This window comes from Misgurnus anguillicaudatus, chromosome 18 (assembly GCF_027580225.2).
Source record: "Misgurnus anguillicaudatus chromosome 18, ASM2758022v2, whole genome shotgun sequence".
NCBI classification, from domain to species: Eukaryota; Metazoa; Chordata; class Actinopteri; order Cypriniformes; family Cobitidae; genus Misgurnus; species Misgurnus anguillicaudatus.
Genome location: NC_073354.2, coordinates 2,852,285 through 2,864,293, shown reverse-complemented (window position 1 = coordinate 2,864,293; position 12,009 = coordinate 2,852,285). Strand labels below are relative to the sequence as shown.

The following is a 12,009-nucleotide window of genomic DNA, read 5'->3' as shown; positions in this document are numbered from 1 at the left end:
CAGCAGGGATATTATTTTTTTATTTTGTTTTGTGTAAATGAAATGCTCCATATATAATAAATAAGTCGTTTAAAAAAGAAATGACAGACGACACTGCGGAAGCACATCGCAGAGCTCCAGTAAACTGTATGGTGAAACAAACCCTTTTCAAAGATGGCTTATAGAAAATGGATAACTGGAGAACTGCCAGTTATAGCTGCTGTGAATGCAGCAATGACATGCAGACAATTTCAAGTTTATTCAAGTCTGTGTAAAGTCAGAGAATTGTTACATGATAAATGTTAGAAATAGCTGAAACACGTTACAAAGAACTGGAACAGTTTAACGCTATAACTCCAATTACAACAGTACCTATTCACAGTCTGTGTTGGATTATTTGGACAGGGTTTAAATTGAGGAGCATGGCCCCGCCCCTAACAAAGTCGTGCGCATCCGAGTGGGCGTGATTTCAGGGCAGACACGCCCCAGCGTTTGAGATTTTTATTCCTTGAACAACACGAACATACAAAAATACAAAAATTACACATAGACTGTACAAGATAGATTCAACAATTTAAATAATCAAAACCTAAGTACAAACATCTAATATATATATATATAATAATAATGAAAATAAAAGACCTTGCTAGATCACAAAAAACTAAATGAATTAAACAAATACAGTTTTATCAGCTTTTTTGTTTTTACTTTCTTAAGAGTGTTATATAAATATCTAATTCTTTAATTACCACAGAAAAAAGAGGTTTCTGATTGCTGAATTTACAACAATGAATATGTAACTTAACAAGTATAATTAAGAGATTGAGAATGCAAGCCTCATTTTCCAACATCATTCAAAAAGCCAAATATTACATTTACGTATAATAAAAGACAGTTGGACAGCTTTAACCTCCCACCAAGCCTCTTTGTTGACAATGCCAAAAAATATGCGGTACTGTTTCTGGATGTAATGAACAAAATTAACAATTTACATCGATATCTTCAATAAATCTGGTTTAAAGAATGCTGTGCACATAAAATTTGTGTAGTATCTTAAAGGAACAGTATGTAAGAAATGTATATCAATTAATCATAAAATGGCCCTGATATGTCACTAGACATTAAGAAATCATTTCCATTTCAAATACTTTTATCACTCACAACAGTGGTCTGGCCAGGATATTGTCATTTAAAAAGTGGAGTTTTTAGCCCTCAACTGATGTTTATGTTGTCATGTTGTATATTGGCCACCAGTTGTGAGATTGCAGTACCAGTTTTAGCCACAAGTTTTGTGATTGCAGTACCAGTTTTGGCCACAATCCTACATACTGTTCCTTTAAATGAAATTTCTTTTTGATTTGTAATGAGATATTTATTAGGTAATACCCAAACGTTCGTCCAGTCAATATTTCGGATGAATTTAGACCAATAGAAAATAACATATGTTTACTAACAATTTCTTTTTGAAATAATAAACGAATAGCCTAATTTTTTTGCGAGTTGAAAAACAAATTCTGCTATAGAAAGTTTCAGCAGGGTGAAGTAAATATGAAATATGAAAGAAATTCATCATAAGTCATTACAGTCAAACAGCTGACCCACCAAAATAATCCCTTTATCAAACCAGGTTTTCATGAATATACTCTTCTTTTTATAAAGAATATTACAATTATTCCAGATATAATACTGGTGTGGAGAAAAATTGTGCTTGTAGATTAACTTTCACACTACAATTTAACAGGAAATTTTGTAATCACACAATAACAAAAATGGGAGAGCACCAATTTGATCAAAAACAGCATTAGCAACAGTATTGCACAGAAGAAGAGAAGAGTTACTTAAAAAATCCTTTAACCAATTAAAGGGGACATATTATGAAAATCTGACTTTTTCCAAGTTTAAGTGCTATAATTGTGTCCCCAGTGCTTCTATCAACCTAGAAAATGTTAAAAAGATCAACCCAATAACTTAGTTTTGGTAAACCATTTTCTGCAAGCATGTGAAAAAATAGGTCATTGTAATTTGGCCCTTATTGTGATGTCAGAATAAGGTAATACCGCCCCCTTTATCTGCACTATCCAACCACAGCACAATCATTTAGTATGGAGAGAAAAAGAGAGATAAAATATTTCACAGCACAATTGAGTTTCAATTGCAACAAACCACCATCATTGTGATCAGTGGTTGCACTTCATCCGCTCATTTGCATTTTAAATGACACACCCAAAACGGCACACTTTTGCTCAGACCTAGTTTAAGACTTAGTTTACATCTTAAAAAAAATCTTATAATATGTCCCCTTTAATTTAAAAGCTGTTTTTAGACAGAAAACCCAGCGTTAGAGATCAGAGAATTGAGGATGACGTATTTTTCTAGGCCAACCCCAGAAGTTAACAGGACACTGGTTCCCTTGCTAAAAAGCCCATACATTTTTCACATAGACTTTCAGGTTATCACAATAAATAAGCTCTGCTTTAACAAAAGTTTATGACACTTGAAATTTAGTCCAAGATAAACTTTACAGATGAACACAACTTTTATGAATTTCAAAGTCCAGATTATATTTTTATTAGTGGTAAATGCATTTAAATTTCAAAATTAATACAAGTATTGACAACTTATTCACTTAGCATAGTTTTTAATCATTTACATTTGGCTGGGTAGTTAAAAACACATTTTCTTTGGCCTAGTCCACACGGACACGGGTACTTTTATAACCGTGAGTTTTTTCACGTGGTTCAGCCGTTCGTCCACACGAAACCTTAGTATCAGGGTACTGAAACAGAGCATATTTGAAAACGCCGGCCAGGGTGAGCTTTTTAAGAAACCCCGGTTACAGTGGTGTCGTGTAGAGAGTAAAACTGAGAACACATGATGTTTTATTAACAAGGTTCGGAAGGAGCATGATCAGATAATTAACTAATGAAGCACGGGTGCATCTCATTTGGTAATCAGCCAAACACTACATATACAGACATCTTACCTACCTCAGTCTCTTGAGATTGTTTTCAGATATCCTTCCACCACCCCAACTCGCCACTCTAATCTGTTCTATCCCAGTTTGGGATGGGGGAGTTCTCTGGGTTCGGGCCATACCCTGGATTCGGAGTTTGAGCTTCACTCCAGATCCTGAGCCCTCCCCCAGGACAGCACGCCAAAACATGCTTACTGTCGCAATCAGATTGGATGTAAGGGCGAACTCGTGAAATGTAAAATGATGTGTGAATACTGCAGTGTACAAGTGAATAAAAGTGATAGTTTACCCAAAAAAGAAAATTCTTTCATCATTTTCTCATCCTCTTTTATTTTATTTTATTTTGATGAACACAGAATATATTTTGATAAATGATGGTAAGCACACAGTTGATGGTACCCATTACATTTTCCTACTGTGGAAGTCAATGGTTACAATATTATCAAAATATCTTCTTTTGTGTTCATCAGAAAAAATTCAGGTTTAAAACAACATGAGAATGAGAGAATTTAGCTTTTTAAGTGAACTATCCCTTTAAGATAACATTGTTGTGCGGTGGTGTGGACACAAATAAATGTATCATTAGAGTTAATGTTAAAGTGTAAGGAGTTCAATAACAGTACAACTTGAGCATTTGTTAAATACAGTGAATTTTATTATATCAACTTTTAAATCTCCTCCCACAAATGTTCTTTAAAAAGAAAGCACCTCAGGTTTTTACAAGTTTACAAATACATATAGTGTTCTGTAGATCCAGAAATGAAAGATCCTTGGGTAACATAAAACGTCTGGTTTAGATTAGAGAAAGCATTCAAAAAGTGTGTTAAGAGAAAAAAAATGCACACAGACAATATACTCTCGCCATAAATTATCTAACATATTGCAGAAGTCCAAGAAGTTAAGGCTGGTACACATACTTAGACTTACCTCTGTGGAGAATGGACAGAAATAATACTTTTTCAGCACATACATGTGCCATAAGCAGGATTTGATAAAAAACACTTACATTTTTTTCTTCAGTGCTGACAGACAGTATTTAGGATCATCACTATACAAGGCTTATTTACAAGAAACTGATCTGATATAAAAAGCATTTCTCACCGGAGTCAAACATTACTACAAACTGCTACAGCGCACATGAGGTTCAGTTTTTGAGAGGATTATGACAGAAATATCACAAATGAGGAGTAAACATTGAAATGACAGCAAAGACTACAAACAAAGTAAATTGAAACACTACATCAAAATCTTTGCCTCTTTTCTACATTTAAGGCCTCTTCAGTCCCACTGTGCTGCGGTACCACAAAGTCAAACAGCACATGATATGGAGACCCATCAAAGTCCACAAAAAATGAAAAGCACCATCACGAAACTATGATATGCACAAAAGAGTGCTGAATGACAGCGTTTAGCACCAGAGTAAAATGACAGGGAGTCACAAAATCAGAACTGCTCCAATAGCTGGCGAAGATACGGTCCTCGAGAAAGATTTCGATTAACTCGAGACAACTTGTAAAGTACTGGGCAGTCCAATGAGACGCATGGCACCTGACGCTCTGCACTGCCACTGCAGCTTCTACATAACTGCAAAACACACAAAACAAAACACAGACATATGAAATATGACAGATCAAATTCAATTATTGAAAACTACAAATGTAAATTCTAAATAATATATATCATTGAAAATTCTGATTTCCTGTCAATGTCAATTCTGTTTCCGTCAAACTCTGTTACCAAGGAAGAGTAACAGTGTTGACATTCATGTATGTGTGTGTGAAAAAAATGGAGAGTTTGTGTTTCTCTGTGTATGACTGCCAGCTCTGTTACACAGGCCTCGTACACGCTACATTTAAAGTCGGTTGTCATTTCACCTTTTATTGCTTAATCCTGTACGCACACACTTAAGTCATTTATGGGACTGACAGCTGCATTCTACGACTGAATAACTTGACTGGTGTTGCCAGATCTTGCACGAAAAATACAGCGAACAAGAAATAATAAAGTGAAATAAATCCAAATGCTTTAACCCAAAGATCAAAATATTGACCAGGACCTGGCAACACTGCAAGACAGCGCTAAGAGAAGCAGCCTCACAAATGCATACAATGCCAAGACGGTGGATTATTGAAAAATAAATATTAATGTACTATTATTTTGGTGAAAGCTGTGAGTGAAAACCATGCAAGACGGCAAATCAATGCTAGGGTTACCTTTGTGTCAATCATCGCAGTTTTGAGAGTGAGTGTTGTTCTGTTGTACTTTATAAAACTTAAAATTTGAATTAAGCAAAACTGTAGTGATGTTGGTTAGCCTTATTTGTCTAAGGTTTAATTACAAAGAATTTATGATAAATTAATATATGTTATAAAATGTCATAAACCTGTTAAATAACCCATGATGTACTGTAGGGGAGTGCGGTTGTCACTGTGTCAGCACTGTTACTCTACTCTGGTAACAGAATTGACACAGACTAATTTGGATAACAGGAAATCATGATTTTCAGCTATATAAAACACGTTTTGCAGAAAATATTATATTGTTACGGCCTGTAACATTTTGTGATCCATGAAAATGAGTACCAGATTACTAAAATAATTAAAAAGGAAAAAAAGACTGGACACCAAATATACCTGCAATTATATCTTCTAGGGCTGTTTTCTAATCTAATCTGATTTGTTAGATTTAACAATAGTCGACTGATAGTCGAACCTTTTTTTTTTTTGTGATAGCAGCTAGGGCTGTGGCGGTGAAGGAATTTCCCTTGCGGTGATTTTGCGTGACTCACTATAGCATATATATATATATAAGGAATAATTGACGACGGGCCATTGAATTATAAGAAAATAATGCACACCAAGGTGGTAATGCGGCACGACGCGAAGCGGAGTGCCGTTACACCGCAGGTGTGCATTATTTTCAAATAATTCAAAGGACCGGAGTCAATTATTCCGCTTATACCACGGTTACCACAAACATTGCTCTGGTGCCTATTTTTAAGACATTTGAAAAGATAGGTGTGCGGTTAACAGAAAAATAATCAACACCCATAAAACATTTCTCAGCCAATCAGAATGCAGCATTCAACAGACCCGTGGTATAAATATATATATATATATAAAACAAAAATAAATTAAAGAATAAGAAGGCTTTTTAAGTGCAAATTCACAGAGCATCGGTATATACAGAACAAAGCAGTGTCTTAAAGCAGTGGTTCTCAAACTTTTTCAGCGTGCGGCCCCCCTTGTGTATGGTGTATTCCTTTGCGTCCCCCCCAAAGAAAATTAATGACAAGAAAAAAGTTTTAAAACTCAACTTTCAATTAAACAACACATATTAAATGATATGAAGTAGTGCTGTTGGTTAGTAGTCTCATTTTTTTTAGGTTTAATTGCACAGAATTCATGATAAATTAATTTATTTTATAAAATGTCATAAAACTGGGGCCCCCCTGGCACCATCTCGCGGCCCCCCTGGGGGCCCCGGCCCCCAGTTTGAGAACCACTGTCTTAAAGAAAATAAAATTAAGACAGTATTTATGCACCTGTACAGAAGGAAATGAATATTTATCTATGGCATTTTCAATAGTATATTAGTAGATAAATTAATTTGTATCTATAAGTATAAAAACAAATAAATCATTATTTTGGGTAAATTATGCTGGATAGATCCTTTTAGTTAGAAAGATTTGTCATTATTTCAGAACAAGTTAAAGTGAATTTACATTACAAAACAACTTACATTATATTCGAGTGTTACTTGGTCAAGAATATGTAGAAATATAGCCTATGCGAGTAAAAAATTACAGTTTAGCTCACGTGGACTGAATGAAAAGCCGTTCATTAAGCGGACTCATAGTGGACGTGCTGGAGTCGCAGGTGATTTTCAATGTTTATAATGTTTCACGCAGATACTGTTGATGAAAAACGTTCATATCTAAATGTCCAGCTAAGAATCAAGTGTTCAGTCAGTTAATAATAAAGCCACCAGCGTTTTTGTCTGCAGCTCCCTTATTCACGGAGCGGACGCTGTATACAAAGAAAAACCTTTAAAGGTTTTTATTTTAAGTGGTTTTAATGCTGGTAAGCAATCAGTTATATTATGGTGCTTTGTATTTGTGTTAATCGGTTAAATTAAAGTAATTTAATTTATGCTACAATTATTCTGTCATCTTTGCTTTACTTTTGCATAGTATTACATTTTGAATAGAAATGTACAAAAAACAAGTTACTCTCTTAACTCTTGACTATCTATTTTACCTTTATTATTAATATGATGTGAAAAACAAGAAGGGCATAGCTATATATTAATTTAACGTGAAAAGCGCAGTTACTTGTCATCCATGCGGTTAAGCTTCTCAGTGCTGCTTGTTACACAACACTTCGCTACTATTCGACTATGAGGTTCATAGTCGAATCCTCGACTATAAGAAGTCAGCCCTAATATCTTCACCCACATACTGATAAAAGAAATATGTAGATTGAATGCAGTGTAAAAGTGTTTGCCAAATGCATATATGTAATGAGTGAAACACCCTGTATACAATGAGATGTGTGACCCCTAACCTTTAGGAGCTGGTCTTGTTGGCTCTCCCACAGTCGCAGGTCCTGGTGTAGGGTAACGACGACCCGCTGTGGTTCAGCACGACAACGCTCACACACTCCCAGCTGTGTTAGCTCATCACAAACGGGGCAATGCAGCGTAGTGAAGTACTGAGAGATGGTGCCTTTCCTTGTGCCCTCCTCGCCCCCTGCGCCCACCCCAGAGCTCCACGCCTTCTGTATCTACACAGAAAAATACAATCAACATTTACTAAACCTTTGGACAAAATCAATTTGAAAATTAATTATTTCACCGTCTTGCTCATTTGCATGACTCATTAAAGTAACAGGCTCTTGAAAGGCGACAGGTTGAATTTTTCCAAAAATGATTCCAGTCCTATCCCAGTTTAATATCAGAAATAACTTGCCAACCAAGCCGTTTATTTTATACATTTTGCAAATGAAGTCCAAACAGAATACTGAGTATGTCCTAACAAGCACATGTGGATCTACTTTCTTATGCCACACATTTAGGATCTGAAATTAGCAAAACTTTTGAATACTTTTAAATGTATCAGTAATATATAAACACATTGTTCCTGACTAAAAATATCCATTACATCAATTTTAAAAGATTTTTAAAAATATGTTTTTTAAAGCATTGACCCTTTAAGGGTTTCATCATATAGTTACATACAGTTGTCTCTCTGCTATCCCAGGCTAATATAACATAAACAAAAACTCATGCAAGTCTATGTTCTGTTCACAACCCACCACCAGATGGTGCTTTTAAGCTTATTAAAAGTAACTACTATGATTCAATACTATTAACAACAGGATCAGAAGAAAATAAAAGAGCAAAAGAAAAGTTTAAATAAATTTAAATACATCCACATTTTAGCTCCAGCTTCAGATTTTATCAGCTAAAAAAAAATGACAGAAACTAACCCTTGGAAGCTCGTGGTACCAGTTGAACACATCCACCCCGATCAAGTTGAAAATTCGTGCTAGTGGTGGTAGGATTTGCTTTGTGATGTAGTAGGTGGCATTGAGGCGTAGACTCGGATCCAGCAGTACTTCTAGCGGCCGTCGCACCAGCTGTATTAGAGGGACACCTGGCATACCGTACACAATAACATACGGCACACGCTCACCCACACGCGGCTCTAACCGTCGATCGTACGCCATCATACGCCTGACAGACAGAAAGATACAAGTAACATTTATTATTGCACAGTCCTTTATCTTTTACAAGCACATATTCTGGCAGAGCAAATAAGGGACTGAATCTCTAACACTCAACCATGTCTCTGTAATTTAATTTCTATATCTGTTAATGGCTGTGTTGCTAAGCAACTGCCTTCAGGTACAGTACAGCAAACCATAGCATGCATGCAGACAATAAACTAAATCAGACAAAGCGCAAGCACGCTTTTACAAATATACAGTACACGAAGGCAAAACATCAGCATATTTCCATATTAAATTGATACCTAATCAGGAAATGTCTGCATCTCTCCGCTGGTTAAGTTGTGACATAAGCAATACTATTTCAAGTGAGAACACAATCTCAACAGCCGTTTATGTGCTATTCATTCATATCACACATAAATTTTAAGGCGCAGTGTGTACATTTTATTGACAGAAATGCAATATAATATACATAACTGTTTTCAGTGGTGTATAAAGACCTTAAATAATAAACGGTTAAGTTTTTATTACTTTGGAATGAGGGGCCATTATTATTTACATACACCATGGGACACCTTACATTACATAAGTTACCCAGTCCCACACGTTGTAGGACCCCCTTAAAAAAAGAGATGGTGCATCTCAAGGGGCTATCCCTTAAATAATAAATAAATAAAAGTCGCCATTTTGTGGCGGCATGTTTCTCCAGTAGCTCTAAACGGACAAACTATCCTACAAAGAAGGTTTCGTCACAATGTTGTAGTTGTTCTTCGTTGGTCGTTTTAGAGGCAGCTTGCATCATCATTACATTGAACTACTCTGGTTGTCCCGGACTCTGGTGTCAGATTAAGCGCCTTGATCAGCGTAGCTATTTACCATTGGCTAGCGCTTTCACTACGTTTTTCTTCTACCTAACTAGAATGCAAAAGAGCTAGCTAAAGTCAGCGAATAAAACATCTTGGGTCCTGGAGGGTCACTATCCTGAAGAGTTTAGTTCAAACACACCTGCGTTTCATTCAGATTAAGGGGTGGTATTATTATTATTATAATAAGATCCCATTTTTACATTACAAGGAAGCCAAATTTTAACGACTTATTTTTTTTTACATGTTTGCAGAGAATGGTTTACCAAAACTAAGTTACTTGGTTGATCTTTATTTATTTATTAGGTTGATACAAGCACTGCAGACCCAATTATAGCACTTAAACATGGGGGGGAAAAAAATCACATTTTCATGATATGTCCCCTTAAAAAATTAAAGACACTTATACTACGGGTTTGCTGAATGCTTAAATCTGATTGGCTGATGAACGTTCTGAGGTGTGCGGTTATTTTCTGGGAAACGCACAGCGAACGTAGTTCCAGGCAGTTCTCTTGACCGCATTACAGTTTCATATCACTTCTCATAGTTAACTGTAATAACGGACTAACAAAAACAACATGACAGACGATTTTCCAAGGCAATAACAGCGCTGTTTAGAGACGCACAGAGGTAGCCTCATTCACACAATCTCTCTCTCTCTCTCTGTCGCATTAATGCTATCAACGGCTCAAGCCTCCATTGCCAGCTTTAAAATGACGTTTTGGAACAAGCAAAAGAGCCATTAGATGAGACACGGAAGACATAGTCCAACTAAATAGTGATTTAAGTACAAAAACCAGACAAATTCCTTTAAATATATCATGTGATCAATGTATTGAGGTGTGGGTAACCGTAGTATAAGCGGAATAATTGACTTCAGGCTGTTGAATTATTGAAAATTATCGTGCCGTGGCTGCATCACCTCTTCCGGTGTGCATAATTTTTCTAATAATTCAATGGCCCATAGTTAATTATTCCTTACGTGTGAAATTACACTTTAGGGTCTGAAGAGTCGGTCACACACTCCCAGTGTTGGATCTAAAGTCTAATAATCTAATGATGAGATGTGGAGCATCAAAATTTGATTTCACAATAATATAAACCCTTTACATGACCTTTCAAAGTTACTATTAAAGATATCAAGATGATATTTTCACAGAATGTTCTTTAAATTAAGTAAGATGATTTTATGCAGAAAACAGTAAATCACAAAAAATGACTTTAGTTGAGTTTTCACAGACTCGTTCACAAATAAGTATCTGCCTCCCTTTACCTTGGAATAAGAAAAACAATGAATAAAGGTGGGGTGCATGATTTTTGAAAAACACTTTGGAAAAGAGAGTCGGGCTGAGTACCAAAACACACTTGTAGCCAATAAGCAGTAAGGGGCGTGTCTACTAACCAACATCGTTGTCTGGGTTGCGTACGTGTGGGGCGGGTCTATCAACAGAAGGTCCAGATTCTATTGGGGTAGGGGCGTGTTTGTTTAAGTGATTTCAAATATCAACATTGGCTTTCAGAGATCATGCACCCCGCCTTTAAGACTGTTATTGCTCACATGTATTTAAGTAAAAATGGTTACTTTAGTATTATATTACCTTTTCAAATTTGTTGATCAAAAATGTATGAAACTCAGAACTCATACACACACACACTTTACAAACAAACACACTCACTCACCTCGTGAGCTCCAGAGCAGGGACACAAGCCCCTGGCCTGTACGATCCACTGCCACGATACTCTTTGGCAAAGGTGAGGTCCTGCATGCTGGCTTTGGCCTCGAGTACTTTCAGACACTGCCGCTGCACATACTGCTTCACCAGACTGATGTCTCGCGTCTCAAACAGCTGCTTTAGAGATCGCTCCAGAATCTGATTAACACACAATTTTAGTCATCGAAAATACAATCCTACATAGACAATGTGATGGGTCACATTTTTGTTTTGTTACTAATCAGTGCTGATGTTAACAGGTTACCCTGTATGTGTGAGCAGCACAGAAGTAGAGCTGAAGCAGCTGTGCTGCAATCGAGTCTATACGGCATCCATACATAATATGTGACCCTGGACTAGAGTTCTCAAAAGGTCGGCCCTGGACCCTGGAGTTCTCAAAAGGTCGGCCCGACAAACCCGACGAGACCCGCGGGTTCGGGTCAAAAATATAATAATTCGGGTCGGACCTCAGGCTTAATCAACAATAAAACCAGATTTTACCCACAGTGGGACTTTATTAACTATGCATTAGCTTTTGGTGAATGGATGCACTTTTTGGAGATTTAAAAATGGGTCACTATTCAATGCCATTTTAAAGCTGTAGAGAGCCAGGTAATCATTGTTTAATATAACTCTGACTCTGTGTTTGGTTGAAAGAAAAAAAAGTCAAATACACCTAAGAATGGCTCAAGGGTGAGTAAAATACAAGCTAGTATTTAACCAACACTTCTAATGTCAAATAACACACT

General features: G+C 36.4%; 1 protein-coding gene across 1 annotated transcript in view; it reads right to left on the bottom strand.

The window, feature by feature from the left end:
- Window positions 1–3,586: 3,586 nt before the first annotated feature.
- Window positions 3,587–12,009, bottom strand: part of rev3l (REV3 like, DNA directed polymerase zeta catalytic subunit) — a 64,396-nt gene continuing 55,973 nt past the window's right edge. The window contains exons 29-32 of the mRNA XM_073855527.1: window positions 11,229–11,419; window positions 8,443–8,689; window positions 7,519–7,737; window positions 3,587–4,537 (exon numbers count right to left, since the gene is read on the bottom strand). Coding sequence (XP_073711628.1) covers window positions 4,397–4,537; window positions 7,519–7,737; window positions 8,443–8,689; window positions 11,229–11,419 — 798 coding nt within the window. The 3' untranslated portion in view covers window positions 3,587–4,396. The remainder of the gene's footprint in view (window positions 4,538–7,518; window positions 7,738–8,442; window positions 8,690–11,228; window positions 11,420–12,009) is intronic.